At 32.2% G+C, this 16526-nt stretch overlaps 1 protein-coding gene across 1 annotated transcript; it reads right to left on the reverse strand.

The window, feature by feature from the left end:
- Positions 1 to 5614: 5614 nt before the first annotated feature.
- LOC106774286 (cytochrome P450 82C4) lies at positions 5615 to 13515 on the reverse strand. Its single transcript, XM_014661226.2, has 3 exons — positions 12731 to 13515; positions 7034 to 7373; positions 5615 to 6949 (listed from the first exon to the last, which is right to left on the reverse strand). The coding sequence occupies exons 1-3, from the start codon at positions 13330 to 13332 to the stop codon at positions 6311 to 6313; spliced, it is 1581 nt and encodes a 526-aa protein (XP_014516712.1). The 5' UTR covers positions 13333 to 13515; the 3' UTR covers positions 5615 to 6310.
- Positions 13516 to 16526: the final 3011 nt, after the last annotated feature.

Consider the following 16526-nt stretch of genomic DNA (forward strand, 5'->3'; position numbering starts at 1 on the left):
TTACCTATTTAATGTCGTTTTTTTCCTCTTGTTATCCTGACAATTAATTATATTTATTTAAATTATTTAAATTCAATATATCACATTAATTAACTGTACACACATAAATCTGAAAATATTACAATAAATTTCAAGTAATTATTTTAATTAGTAATAACTATACTCAAATATTTTTCTGTTATGTCAGTTTTTTTCAATATGACTTATTTGTTGTCCTAATTTTAATAATTTATATTTAATTTGATATTTTTATGATGTCATCTAAATTATTAATAATAAATTATATACATTAACAGTGTTTGAACGAGTAATAGTTTATTTTTTCTTTTATGATATGTTCGACAAAATATACATAGTGTAACATCATTATCTTCAATCTCCTAACACATGAGAAACTCTGACTATTATTGTCAACTACCTTGCACCTCCACTTCACAGTATTAACAACAGGTCATCATCATCCAAAACACAATTGTCAACTCCAATAACTATAATAATTTTTTTCAGCTACTAAGTTTCTTACATTCTTGTAAATTTAGATACGTTTAATTGAATTTTTATTAATTTTTTTATTGAAAACTTAAAAATTTATATATTTCAACTAAGTCCTTGCTATATTTTTAATAGAATGATGTTGTTGTTATTTGACTCCTTAATTTTCTTTTTACCTAGTGATAATTTATAAAAAAAAAATGAAAATCTATGACGATAAATAACTTTTATTACTTCAAATAAAAAAACTGTGTTAGAGATTTAATTTAAAATATTCAAATATACGAAGAATATAAAACTTAATTAAACTAATAAAATATATAATGAGAAAATTAAATTTATTTTCATAATAAATATAGTTTTTAATAATTTTTAAATATCAATAATATATTAGCACAATATTAATTTCAATATTAAATTCACATTCATAACATTAACTTACATCATTAATTATATTTCCAAATTTTACAATTAATAATTTTTCTAACAATTAATTAAGTTAATAAATTAATCATATTTAAAGAATTTAATTAATTTTAAATTAATATGAAAAATCTTAGAAAATTTATTAAGAGTAGAAAAATGCTTTATAAATAATACTCATATATTTTATTATTAAAAAGTCAAAATTATAAATAAAATTTATTTAAATGAGTTTCATTTTATAAAAACCTTTGTCATTTATTCTCTAAAACTCATTTTCTCTCTCTCTAAGATTATTAAATCATTTTCATCTCTTTGAAGATTCGAACACATCATACGAGTTATAATGTAGAGAGCTATAAGATTAGAGCTGTTAAAATGAGTAACCTGACCCGACCCAACCCGATCCACCACGAGTTGATCACTTAATATGCCAACCCAATCCGGCACATTTATTAGCGAGCCGAAAAAATTCAAACCTGACCCGACCCACCACGGGTTGGTGGGTTAAACGGGTTGGCTCATTGACTCACTTAACTTTTTTTCACTCTCTTATGAAATTCTTATAACATGTTACTTTGATCAATCAAATTAAAACAGTAATAATTGGATCAAGTGATATAAAAGAAACTAAAAAACTAAAGAATCTAAATTATTAAGTAGCATGTATTTATTTTGTATTTATTAATATAAAAAAAATTAAAGAATCTTAGTTATCATAAGTAACATGTGTTTATTTTGAAATAATTAATATAAAAAAACTGAAAAATCTTAATTACATAAAGGATGTTATATATATATATATATATATATATATATATATATGATATTTTATATGATTTTATATTGTTATGATTGTGTATATTAAACAATGAAAAGTGTTTGATGAAGTGGTTAAGTGATTGTAAAAATATTGTATATATTTTTTCGTGTTATTAATTATTAAAAGTATTGTAAAAATATTGTATATATTTAAATATTGTAAAAATATTGTATATATAGGATGTTTAAATATTGTAAAAACATATTGTATATATTTTCTCGTGTTATTAATTATTAAAAGTATTGTAAAAATATTGTATATGTTTAAATATTGTATATATAGGATGATTTATATGACTTTTTCGTGTTATTGTAAAAATATTGTATATAATTTTCCATCATATCTCAAACATTAAGAGTAAATCAAAATTAACTTCCTAAAATACAACCTATCTTTGATTGTGAAATATTTAGTGAGAAGACAAAGATCTTGGTTATGAAGGATGTGCGTTTTAAATAATTAATTTACTTAATTCGATTTCAATAAAAAAATAGGATTTGAATAATTAATTTAATTAATTAATTTAATTAAAAAAATAGGTGGATTTGTGAGACAACCCGATCCACCACGGGTTCAACCCGTGTAAACTGGGTTTTTAGTGAGCCGGGTCAAAATTGGCTCGCATCAAAATTTTCGCATTTTCTTTTTCAACCCAACCTGACTCAAACCCGTGGTGAGCCGGGTTGACTCACGAGTTTCAACCTATTTTGACGACACTATATAAGATTGTTCAATTAAAATTGTTAATAAAGTAAGTTTTCTTTTTTATTTTTTCTTGATCCAATTTTTGGTTTGCTTGCATGTCCCTATGAGGGGGTTGCATGCATCCTTAAGTAATTTTTGGTGATTCTTTACTTTTTTTGTGGTCATAAGAGTACAATAAGATCATTAATTTAGGTCTTCTATGTGTAGTTAAGGATTTGTGTTTTTTGTGGGGTCTTTGTAAGCTAGGGCTCTTCCTTGAGGTAAGGGAAACTTTTGTATTTACGAACCTATAACTATTAATCTTTGAATTTTAGTTTATATGTTTGAGCAAATTTGATGTGTATGTGATGAATTAAGGTTAAGACGTGAATTTATTGATTTTATGATATATATAGATTAATTTATAACTACTTGGTGTTGAATCTGTGTGTTTTGACTTAAGGGATCTTTCATAACTATTGATTTGGTATGTTAAAGAGCAATTTTTACCTTGGTTCATGTTGTTTTAAGCTAAAATTCGTGCTTAGAAGGTAGAATGGTCCAAGTTAGTGATTGATGTGAGCATGGGCCTTGTTATTTCACTGTACTCTTGTCGGCGGTTGGAGCTCTTCGTATTGTAATATGAGAGGAATGTTAAGTCTCGAGTAGAGGCAGAGATTCGAGTGTCACCCTTCCTCTTACGATGGGATCGAAAGGGTTAGATGTCTCATCCAATGATTTCGGCTTGTGCTGAGTATAATGTCCCGATATGCGTAGTATCAATGTTTTTACTCATTAGTCGTTGAGGAGTTAGGGAGATAGGTCTGAAGTTGTGACAAAGGATAACACAAATGATGATATGATGGTATGCACTAGACTATGATTATTGATCTTATACCTTATTGCATGTTTTATTATGATTATTTTGGTTGCTCACCCTTGCATGTTGTGGTTGTGGTTTCCACCTACGATGATCGTACTTGTACGAGAGTAGATGTTGCAATAGATATAACTACATCGGAGTAGATCGACAAAAGACGTGGGAAATACTTTTTGGGATTTCTATTTTATTATTCATTCATACTCGGCTTTATTATTTTGTAAAGGACATGTTTCGGTTTACTTTGTGTTACTTGAAACTCAGTTAAATTGTGGTTTTGCTTTCGTGTTTTGTCTACAAATTTATAAAGAATTTTGTTTAAACGATAATAACTGTTTTATATAATTTTCTGTTATACTTAAAATGAGGATTATTATTTTATTACTAATGGCATCCTACTAAGGGTGTTACATTTTGGTATTAGAGTCTGGTTTTCGAAGACTTTTAGGGAGTGAGCTTCACTAGCTTTGTTATGTGATTATGATATATTGTGTGATTAGTTGTGTTATCTTCTTAATTTATAAACAATAAAGATGTCGTGAAGGGCAAAAACTCCTATCAACACTACGAAAGAGCTAGTGTAAGCCATTCAACTGATGATGCAAGTTCTATAAGGGCAACATGCCAAACCCACACCCAGGCATCGGGTGGTATGAATGACTAATTGTGCTACAATCCTACCAAGTTTAATAGGAAGGCTACACCAGACGAGGTCAACGACTAGATTTGTAGCAATTAGCATATTTTCCAAGTGATTGAATGTTCTAAGTGGCAGAAGCTAGTATTTGCTACTTGCATGCTAGCTTAGGGAATTGAGTACTGGTGACGAGGTATGAGACATGAGATGGATGCTCGAGGGGAAGCAATCAACTAAGAGAACTTCATAGCAAGATTCTTGGAAAGATACTTTCTCATTAATGTCAATTTTGAGTAGGAAGAATAATTCTTAACCTAGCAGCAAGGGAGCAAGTCTATGCAGTCTTACAAGGAGCAGTTCGAGTATCTGACTCAATTCTACACTCAGAACGTAAGCAAGGAATGGAAGTGTAGAAAGTTTGAGAGGGGCTTGTATCACAACCTATTGAAAGTGATTGTCCACTTTAAGATCAGAGAGTTCCTAGAGATAATGGAGCAGTCCAAGGTGGCAGAATAGATGAAGGAGGCATGGCAAGTGATAAGGACTTAGAGAGGAAACTCCTCAGGAGGAAAGCATAAAAAGAAGTTGTACGAGTGGCCCCACAACAGTTCAGACAGGGGACTCTGAAGTGCATTGAGTGTGGTGGAGATCATATAAGGCGAAACTGTCCCAAGCTCTCGGATGTTAAGAGGGAAGGAAGGATGTGCTACATTTGCAACAAGTTGGAGCATATATATGAAATACCTAGAAAACACTATAAAAGAGGTTTGAATAGTGTTATAGGAAAAATTTTCTCCAAAAGAGTAGTTTAACAATCTTGTCAAGGACTAAATGATTTATATAAGTTGTTAAACACTGGACTTGGAAATTTTTGCTCAAACTGTAAGTTCTCAAATAAATATTTTTCAATCATATAGTTGAATCCACTGCAGTGTTTTGAGAAAGATAACTCTTAATGAAAAATAGTCTTTAGTGACAAGAGCTCTTATAAACAATTGATATAATAAACAACTACTGCAGAGTTTGTAAGGAAAACATTTAGCAAGACTAAAGTAATAAACACATAGTTATTTTATACTAGTTCACTCTACCGAGCTACATCGAGTTCTCCTCTAAGACCTCTTAGAGGGTTCCACTATAATTTTCAACAAGATTACAACTGAGTATTCACACCACTCATGGTCTCACCTAGTCAATCCTAGTAACCCCCATTACGCTAACTAGAACCGAGTTTCACCCCTTCTGGTTGTGCAGTATTCTTCACCACTTATGGTATCCCTAAACACTCCCAATATCTTTCCGATACATTGTCTAGTTGAGTTTCATCCACTCCTCGTTTCCACTAGACAAACTCGTCTAACTACCATTTAATCCCATCGAGTTAAGTCTTAAGTGTTTGAATTCTCTTTAGAATTTGCAATTAGTCATATCGCTTACAAGTCTTTAATGATTACTCTTGCAGAGAGGATGTGTACACAATACAATTCAATCTAATCGACATTTAAAGTTTTCTCTCCTTTTACAACAGTAAGCTTATGATTATATAAAGTTTAAGAGTATATAATAGATAATCAGAACATATATAAGTAACTCAAGTAAACACATATAAAATCATATATTTGAACACATTAAACTTATCACATTCTAGAGACTCTAGAGACTCCCTTGATTCTATGTTATCCTATTCTAACCTATCATTCGTGACCTATAAGTTCTTTTGTTTATCATAGCCTTTTCTTTTTCTTATCATATTTTAACATTATACCATTTATTCTCCACCTTATTTGCTAAAGATAAAAAAGGGTGGTCTAGAAATGAAGGCAGACATTTAGAATGAGGGTCATTAACTAATGGAATAGTAATGAACGCATTCACATTAGACACAGATTCATACCACACTTATGTTTCTGCCTTTTCTATTTATTCTTTGATCGCAACTCCCCTGAGCTGTTTGTCTTTTAATTTATTACGAGGGAACACTTATTAATGTAGTTCAGGAATCTGTGTAGGTGCTCAAATCAGTACTTTCATCTTTCAGTATTTTCCTAATTCTAGTGTTTTATATTTATCATAACATTTAGGCATCTGATGATGTCACTAAGAATCAGTTATATATGCCATGAATGATTTATGATTTTCATACATTGCTACCATTGGTTTGGATGAATGCATCTGTAGATAAAACATTACCTAAGACAGAAAATTGCAAAACAGAATGAGCTTAGATAAAAGTGATGATTTATGATTCCCATGGATGCAAGCCAAATTTATGTCCTAAAAAGATTAAAAGGATTACAATGGAGAGTTTTTGTATATACACTTCAACTATGGGTTTATATGAAGGTTGATATTGCAGATATTGTATATATGTCTAGAATTTGTGTGTGTTATAAAAGTGATTTGGTAACCTTGAGCTCAAGAGAATCTGCAAAGGGTTGATCTTGGGCAAGGTGATGCCCAAGCCTTCTTCCAAATCAACAGGTTCATCGACAGGCACATCGAAACGAAAAGCATGAAGCAAACGAGCAATGGTGATGAGAGTAACCTGTGTTGCAAAAGTTGAACCAGGACAAGCCCTTCTACCTGACCCAAAAGGCAAATACTCAAAATGCTGGTGACCTTCATCAACCACTTCTCCATTCTCATTCAGAAACCTCTCTGGTGAAAACTTCTCAGCCTCTGACCACACACTCGGATCTCTGTGAAGCTTCCACACGTTCGCAAACACACGTGTGCCTTTGGGTACGTGGTACCCTTGAATGTAGCAGTCTTGGGTAGCCTCGTGGGGCACCAGCAGAGGTCCTGGAGGGTATAGCCTCAAAGTTTCCTTCACGATTGCTTGAAGATAAAACAGGTTTTTTATGTCACTTGCTTCCACCTTTCTCTCTCTTCCAACTTCATCTTCTATCTCTTCCTGTGCTCGCTTCAAAACCTCTGGATTCTTCAGCAGCATCGTCAGTATCCATGTCATTGTGGTTGATGTCGTGTCTGATCCCGCTAACATCAGACTCTAAAGATGCAAATTCACTTCCTCAGTACAAATATTATTCAAAATAGTATTTGTAGAATCTATAAGTAAAGATAAAAGGCTTACGGCAACATTAGCTTTGATGATAGTATCACGATTATGATGAGAGAGAGGATCATCTTCAATGGCAGAGAGCATTACATCAATGAAATCATGTTTGTCCAATGATTTGTTATTGAGGGAATGAATTTTCTTATGTTCTTCAAGCCAACCTCCGACAAGGGTGTCCAAATCTTTTGCAATTCGTTTCATGGATTTGAGGACTTTCCCCTGCACCCCAAACCATCCAAGAACTGGAATTAAATCTGAGGGAACAAACTCCCCAGATATATGCATGAACTCCTTTATAAGTTTCACAACACCATGTGCTTCTACATCATCCACATCTTCCAAATAACTGAAATACCTGTTCAACAACATGCCAATTCCCAATTTTTGTTTTTAATTTAACTTTTGTTTTAGAAATATTTTAATGGAAATTTAACCTCAGCTAATAAAATTAACTATGTGTCTTATTACTATTTTAAATATTCTACAATTTAATCACTATTAAAAAAATTTAAATCTAATATATTGTTGTAAAAATGCTGACAAAAACTAAAACCGCAATTTTCTGAAGCGTGTAGTTTCACTGTTTTTAAATATTTATTCGTGGTATATTATGCAAGTCCCCAGGATACAATAGGTACTTCTCTGAAATTTTTTACGATCTCAGAACTAGTAAGAATATTTAAAAAGAGTATAAAATAAACCCAGAATATTTTTAGGAAAAGAAGAGAAAAAAAATAATAAAACTAAGAGAAGAGAAAATGAGAGAAGAATGATTTGTGATGATGTGTTTAAGAGTGAATGAAGTGCTCTATTTATAGAACTGGTGAACCAGGCCCATTATCTAAATTATCTGCCAAAAAATATCTTAGGAGATTGATTTTTTTAATAAAATAAGAACGTTGCAAATTAAAAGAAATGTTGGTAGCGTGCATTTTGGGAAATATCTCCAAAGCAAAATGTTGGAAGCAAAAGAGGCTTGCAGTCCAAGCTCAGAAAAATCATCTACAACTTTTGGAACAAATCTTTTGCAATATTATATTCAAAAAATAATAATAATCCCACACATATTGTAAAAGATAAGAAACAATTATTGAAAGAAAGAAAAGAAGAAAAATCCTAGGTTTTATAAGATGTAATGCATCAGGCTGGTATAACAAGCTATATGAACCAATCCTAGATAAAGAAATTTAACACACAGTGTAGTTGGTATAACATACTATATGAACCAAAAACACTTGAGTGTGTTAGAGGTTTATCAATCACAGTACACCCCCACAATCCTTGTTGTTATTGTTGTGATGCGCTTATTAGGCCATGCGCGTGCCATATATTCATGAGTGCTTTAGAGATCATGCTAATATCTCATGCAAGCGGCCCCACTTGACACTCATATAGGTGATTTCATCAAGTGTATGCTGCAAATCATACACAACCCATAAGCGATATGAAGATCATTAAAAACTTTGTTTAATTACAAAGTTTAACCTCTTAATAATGCAATCTCTAGCACTTTCACACACACCATAGTAATGGACATATTTGATTTAAAATCAAATTAGTGCTAACAAGTGACTTGTTTTTATCCATATGAACCTTATTCATGGGATCTCCAATCACAAATGTTGGGTTACTATCACTTGTTTGTTTGTCAGTGGCTTAAGTCTCATTCCCCTCGATGTTTCTAAGATCATATTTCTTCCCAAGGGTTTTGTTAGAGGATCTACTAGATTCCGTTCTGACTTCACATAGTCAATGGAAATAGTTCCACTCTTTAGCAACTACTTCACCAAATTGTGTCTCAATTGTATATGTCTATTCTTTCTAGTGTAATTCTTATTTTTAGTTATAGCCATTGCCGATTGGCAATAACAGTGTATTGGTACCGATGATGTTGATTTCATTCTTAGTGGAATGTTCGATAAGAAGTTTTTCAACCACCAGCCATCTCAAGAGCAACAAACTCATATTTCATTGTTGATCTTGCAATAAATTTTTGTCTAGTTGATCTCCATGTAATCACACCACCCCCAAGTGTGAATACATAACCACTAGTGGATTTTGTCTCATTTGAAGCAGAGATCTAGTTAACATCATTGTATCTTTCTAGTATAGCGAGAAATCCATTGTATTTAATGAAATAATCCATTGAATCTCTTATGTATCTCATAAGCCTAGCAAATATATTTAAAGAGAGTATAAAATAAACCTAGAATAATTTTAAGAAAAGAAGAAAAGAGAAAAAATAAAACTAAGAGAAGAGAAAATAAGGGAAGAACGGTCTTCGATGATGTGTTTTGGAGTAAATGAAATGCTTTATTTATAAAACTAGTGAATCAGGTCCATAATCCAAAATATCTGCCTAAAGTTTTAGGAAATTGATTTTTTTAATAAAATAAGAACTTTGCAAATTAAAAGAAACGTTGGCAGCATGCATTTTGATAAATATCTCCAAAGCAAATATTGGAAGCACATAGGCTTGGGTTCAAACTCACAACTTTTAGAATAAATCTTTTACAATATTATATTCAAAAATTAATGATATATATATATATATATATATATATATATATATATATATATATATATATATATATATATATATATATATATATATTTAATGTGGGACTTTTAAGACACTTAAATTAATATATATATATATATATATATATATATATATATATATTAGAAATTTATAAGTAATCTTATATCAATATAATAATTATTGATGTAAAGATTTAGAAAATTATAAACCTTGTTGGAGTACACATGGCAGCAAATAATGGGTTGGGGATTCTACTCTTTCAAAAATACAAAAGCTTCAGAATTCAAGTTTCTTTCATTTTCTAAGAACACCAACACTTTCCTCTCCTTGTTCCCTCTTTCTTCTCCATGTTTTCTTTCACTTGTTCATAAATTTCTTCATCCAAACTGAAATCTTGAATATTTCTTGTTGAGCAGAAGCTAATTAAGTGTCTCAATTTTCAAGAATTTCGATTTCAACCGATCAATCCTTCCTCTTTCTAATTGGTAAGTAAATTCCCAATTCTACATAGCCATTAGGGCCATGATCATGCAATATATATTGTTGCATGTGATTCATTTTGTTTTTCCCAAATTTCTTGTTTAATTTAGACCTAAAATCTATTTTCAATTTTCCCAACATTTGATCTTTAGGCAAACTCTGAAAATTCTAACGGTGCCAAATTCCATAAAATAGTTCGAGTCTGAGCCGTGATCACTGTCCAGGTAAGGGGAGCTAGTTCTTATTTTGTTTTGGGTTGTGTGATGTGAATGCATGATAATTTTTGAAATGGTATGTGGATTGGAAACATGATTTTGATTTTTGGTTAACTTGAAATGCATGGATGGAGGTGTTTAATATGCAATTTGGTGGGTGATGATTGTATGCTGTTTTTTAATGATTTAGATTGCTGAATTATGTATGTTGGAGCTGTTGTGGTATAGAAATTTTGTTGTGGTGATGCTAGAAAGGAAATTAAGTGCCTTAGGTTACTTTTTGGTCATTTTAGAGGAAGTGAGGTAGTGATTTTGAGAAAATGAGGTTTATCACGTTTTTGGGCTGTTGGGACAGTTTCACCCACTGTATTGTGACTTGTTTGAGTCACTAAATTGGTCAAGATAGGTGCAAAGTGGTAAGATTGGATTTTGGGTCCCTAAGTTGGGTAAATTGGTGTTTGAGAGTTAGAAAGGAAGTGTGGTGGTCAAATTTAGAGTTAGGCATTCTTGGTGATCCTAGTTAGTTTAGGTAACTTAGGTAGGTCATGTGTGACTTAGTAGGCATGTTTAAATGGTTAAAAATCAACTCCAAGTTGTAGAATGGAATTTAGACCTCTAGGTTGATAAAATTGAAGTTGTAGAACCTAAATCAATACATAAACACTTTATAATAATGTTAAAAAGGATTAGAATTGTTTAGGTAAGTTTATTTTAGCATGAAAGTTGACTTATGGGTTGTAGAAGTTCACCAAAAGGATTAGAATTGGAAAAAGGGGGTAGAATTGCGCAATTATGCAGAAAAATCTGCATAATTCTCGCTTGGGTGCCCTTAAAGGGGCGCTTGGGCGCCATTTCTGCTGTCGTGTCTGTTTTTGATAGTTTGTGGGGTTTCGGACATCCGTTTTGGACGTTCTTTAGGTCGTTCTGGGGGTTTTTGACTCTTCCGGAACCATTGGTGAGGGTCTCCAAACTGTTTGAATTACTTAAGTATAGGTAATTATAGTTGATAAAGAAATTGGTATTAATAAATGATGTTTCTGTGAAGATATGTAATGTATGAGTTATATATGTTTATTTTACTTCTGAATGAGATTGTATGATTAATTGGATGAGGTTGGTGAAGTGAAACAAGATTGGTGATATGGATTATGAACTTTGAGAATTATTCTAAGATCTCTAGGTGAGATCACTTTAGTGTATGAATGAATATTGAGGCTCCTTCAAGGGAGGTTATCCCTAATACTCTGCCGGTCTTTCATTCTCAAATAGAGAGGATCGATGCGGGTGGTGAGAGTAGTGGGAAGTCCTAGGGTAGACGCTTTCACTGGAGGTCTATTCCGCAGTAACAGACTAGCCTTGTGTGTGGTCGGGTGAAACCCCTCGGCAATGGCTTTGCAAAACAGTAGAGTCCACCACAAGTGCACAACCTGCCCAAGATCAATATTCATTCCTAGTCCGGACGAGTCTAGGTCAATTAGGATTTATTTATGTTTGATTGGTTGTTGCTTGTATGCTCTGTTTCTTGAAAATGCATTGAATATGTTTATATTTTAAATACTAGCTCACCCTTGAAATGTATGTGTGTATTTTGCATGTTTCTAGTCTTCCCTTCTTGTGATGATCATCCTACTTTTGGATGTGAGCAGAACCAGTAGATGACACGCCTTTGGAGCAAGCTCTGGACAGTGGAGATGTAACTCCCACCTCTTAGATTTACTTTCAGTTTCTTTATCTTATTCCATTTTGAAAGACTTTATATATGTAAAGCTTTTAACTTATCTTTATTTTGAATGACTGTATAACTATATACTAGCATCATATCACTCCTATTGCTTTCTAGTATTACAGTTGTTGCTTTCCATGTCTATATACTTGTTATATAATTTTGGGATGTTACAGCTGACCTAATAGACTTAATAATAACAATTTTTTTCTAGAATAAACTTTTAAATAACTTGTTAAAAAATAGATTTTAAAGCTATTTCAATGTTATAAAATTAAATAATAAAATAAAATCTACAGCTATTTACATACCTTAAATTTTTCTTGGAATCTCAAATAATCACATTATGTATATCTTGCAACAAATTATAGATGACTTTTTTTAATGTTGATATTTCGTTCACTTTTTTAATTGACATCGATGAATATTATTATTTTATTTCAAAATTTTCTTTATATTTATTTTTATTTATTACATATAATATTCTATTATTAAAAGGTGGTGTTAAGAGAAAATTGATGTTAAAATAGAATTTTCCATTTTCTATATCAATTTGAATAAGTTAACTTTAAATGTTAATATTTTATTTCTTATTCGCGTGGCATGTAATTACAAGAAAATTATCATACTATGAAATTGACGAGAAAAATAATATAACTCGTGTTTAAAAGGATTGGAATCAAAACATGTGAGAAGAAGTTAGAATCTTTATAGCATAAAAGAATCTTCATACCAAAGAAAGAAAGACATACCTTTTCCCAGCAATCATCTTTGTGACGATGTTGAAGCTCAAGCGTTCCATCCAATCACTTATAGTGACTCTAACATCAGTTTTGCCATCAAGATACATCCAAAGATCATTGACCAAAGTATCAATCTCAGACTCATAAACATGCCTGAGGAATTCGAGGCGGCGAGCAGAGAGCAATTCAAGCATGGTGAGCTTTTTGATCTTGATCCAGTACGCGCCATAAGGGGCAAATCCAAACCCTGCAAAATTGTAACCAAGAAGCACACCATGGCTACTCTTAGGGCGTGAGGCCAAGACCTTATCATGGGTGGTGAAGCACTCTTTTATGGCCTCTTGGTTGCAGATCACAAGGGCAGGGTATGCCCCTAGACGGATTTGAAAGATGGGTCCATATTTGTCAGCCAAAGCAGCAAAGGTCCTAGCCAGGGGTGTCCGACCTCCTAAAAGGTGCAGGTGACCAATCAATGGTAGGGCACCTGAGGGTTCTGGGGGTTCTGTACCCTTCCTTTTTTCACTACCCTTTTGCTTCCTCCATCTGTTGTAGAGAAGAATTATGGTTATGGCTATCACTGCTACAAGTGTTGGTTGTGAAAGGGAATCCATGGTCTGGAACTTGAACTGGTCTCAAAAGATTTAAGATAAGATTAGATGAGTCACATGATTCTATAAGAGGATAAGTGTTCAGGTTCTGTTTCAATAAAAATGGGATTCAAAACTATTACCATGTTACTATCACTTTGAAAATTTAAATGGTCAATGTCAATTAATCATCATATGTTTTTTTTTTTTTTTAAATAGTGACATTTTATAAAAAATATTGATACTTTAACAACATTTTAACACCATCTATTTGTCATTACGTGATTGGTCCATATTTGTGCTTATGATTATTATTATTATTATTATTAATTATGAAATAATTTTAGATAAATTTTTGGACCAATCAAAAAATAATACGTAAATAATATTAAAATATCAAAAAATATTGTCAAAGTATCATTATCTTTTTATAAAACAATTTCACTAAATTAATCACTGCTAAGCTCTTCACATATTCAATTAAGTTCTTAACATGCTTCATTGATTTCTTCACATATATATCGCCGACTTCTTTACATTCTTCATGTTCTTTTTCGGACTTCATAAGATATCTCAATTATAACGTGTTCTATCCAAATGATGACTCAATTATATGAGAAAACTTTCATAAAATATAATTGGAAGTCGTTGAGCATATGATGACTTACAAATTGATTACCTATTAACAAACATAAAAACAAAAATTATATAAGTTATATAACTTCTTGTTTAAAATAGTATAAGAACTACACGACTTACTTTTAATTTTTTTAAAATTTGCCTATTCCTAAAACTTTCCTATCAAACTTGCCTATTTAAAAAAAAAAAAGCCCTCGTATACTTGACTTAGAAATAATTATATAAAGTTTATTGAAGTTTTCATCATTTTTTGTTACTAAATATAATTATATAGAAGTGCTTCAATAGTTTGGACTAAAATATTTCTTTTTGGAATTTGTTATACATTAAATTCTTCACCCCTCCCATAAACTATTTCCAAGATTGATTTTTAATTTCTTAACTTTCATAATTAATTATACACTTTCAAACTGAAGTAGCTGTAAAACTGACGTGCTATAATTAAATTCACAGGAAAAGTAAGAGGAAAACGACACGAACATATATATTAGACTTTTGGTAATGACTTGTTCCTGCTTGGATGTAATTTGAAATCAATGAGAGACATGACTTTAAGAAATGTGGAGGAAAAAAAAAAGATTATATCCGAAGACTTTTTGACTTTTGAAGCTGAATTTAATTTAATCAAAAGTTAATAAAAAAATAATCATCAAACCAACTACCAAAGGCAATACTAGTTTCCTTTGATGAGAGATTGAACTTTTTGTTCTTTGTGAAACTCAAATTGCTTATCTATTATCAATATATCAAACGTTTTATGAGTTTTAATTACATATATTGAAAGTATATTTATGATTTTGAAATTTCAATTTATCATTTCCTTATTTCATCCTAATATGGGTTTTCGTTTTAATTATGTTATGTTAACTTTATTACATCTTGTAACAATTGTTAAAAAATATTGGTTTAAGAATCAATGATAAGAGATTGTTGAAAGTAGATTCTTTCAAACTTTTAATATTGGTTATTTAAACAACTAATTTTGAAGTTGATGTTAAAAGTTTACTATTTGTTGAAAAAAGAGATATTTGATTTAAAGGCAGCGTCCTTTAAAAATAAAAACTTTCAGTTCCTACACAAAATTTGACAGACCATATATTAAAAGGCATATTTTCATACCTTGAATTAAAATTGTATATTATTCCAATATTTGGAAAGAACAAAAAATAGTACATTGTTTCAATAAAAGAAAAGAAAATATCTTAAATGTTTATGCATTTAAAAATCTTTCTTCCCTTCCTATTATTCCCAATCCTTTTTATTTTCTATTGTTCTGAGATATCCAAAACTATGAAAGGAAGAGTGGAAATCAAGTTTGTAACATTCCCTCTTTGTATTGGTACACTAGTAAAAAAAAGGGTTTATACAGCGCACATTATGCCACAGTTCACCAGAAACCGCAGCATAATGCTGCGCGGTGGCACTTTTGTAAATAAATTGAACTTATATGCCGCGGTTCCCAACTTAACCACGGCATATACCATTGTCAACCAACCCCTTTGACTCCACGTCAGAGAAAAAATTTAATGACAGGGGAATAGGCCGCGGTTCTCTGACCAACCGCTGCCTATTCCCCTGTCAATTTAATGCAGGGGCTGACTGATGGGGAATGTCAGCAGGTGGCAGGGGGAATACGCCGCGGTTGGTCAGAGAACCGCGGCCTATTCCCCCTGCCACCTCCTGACATACCCCAAAAAGCAGTTGGGAAGGCAGTTAAAGCGTTTCTGAACGTTGGAGAATAGGCCGCGGTTGGCCAGAGAACCGCAGCCTATTCCCTGATCTGGGGAATATGCCGCGGTTGGGCGCTGAACCGCGGCATATAGTTTAAAAAAAATAACAAAATTGCCATTTTGTATTACTTTTTTAAAATAAATAGACCGCGGTTAAGTATAGAACCGCGGTAGAAAATAGAATATGCCGCGGTTAAGTGTAGAACCGCGACAGATTCTCTTCTGAAGGTTAAAAAAAAAAGAACAGTTTCATCTTCTTCCACCCGATTCTGAGTTTTCTCGCTGCCTCCTCTGCGAAAACGCCACTGCTGCTGCTGCGCCATCGTCTTTGTCGTCGCGCCCTCCGCCGTCGTGCCTCCGCCGTCGCACCCTCCACCTCCACATTGACGTCGGACTTCGTCTCTGCTGGAATAGGCCGCTCCTCTCTGTCGCGCCTTTCTTCTCCGTCGTGCCTTTTTTCTCTGTCGCACCATAAAAAGGTATGGAAGCTAACCTGGTTTGATGTTTGATTGCTTGTGATGAATGTTCTTTCAATGGATTTCAATTGATTTTATACATGATCGGTGATTGTGTGAGTGTGAGTGAGGAACAAAATTACCCATTTGCTATTTTCGCTGTGCATGATAGTGTGACTATGATGATATAAAATTGCTATTTTGATTGTGCATGGTTGCTGGGATTTTACAAAAGAGTGTGGAAATGACCTTTTGCACAATCTACCTACATAAAAGACAAAGGGCTCATTGTCCATTTCCTATAAACTATGAAAATAGTTGCCCCAAACTTAGAAATAAAAGAATTACATACTAAGAACTAAAATTCATTCAACTTAGACACAAATTGTTGAAA

Source organism: Vigna radiata, chromosome 9, assembly GCF_000741045.1.
Source record: "Vigna radiata var. radiata cultivar VC1973A chromosome 9, Vradiata_ver6, whole genome shotgun sequence".
Lineage (NCBI taxonomy): Eukaryota > Viridiplantae > Streptophyta > Magnoliopsida > Fabales > Fabaceae > Vigna > Vigna radiata.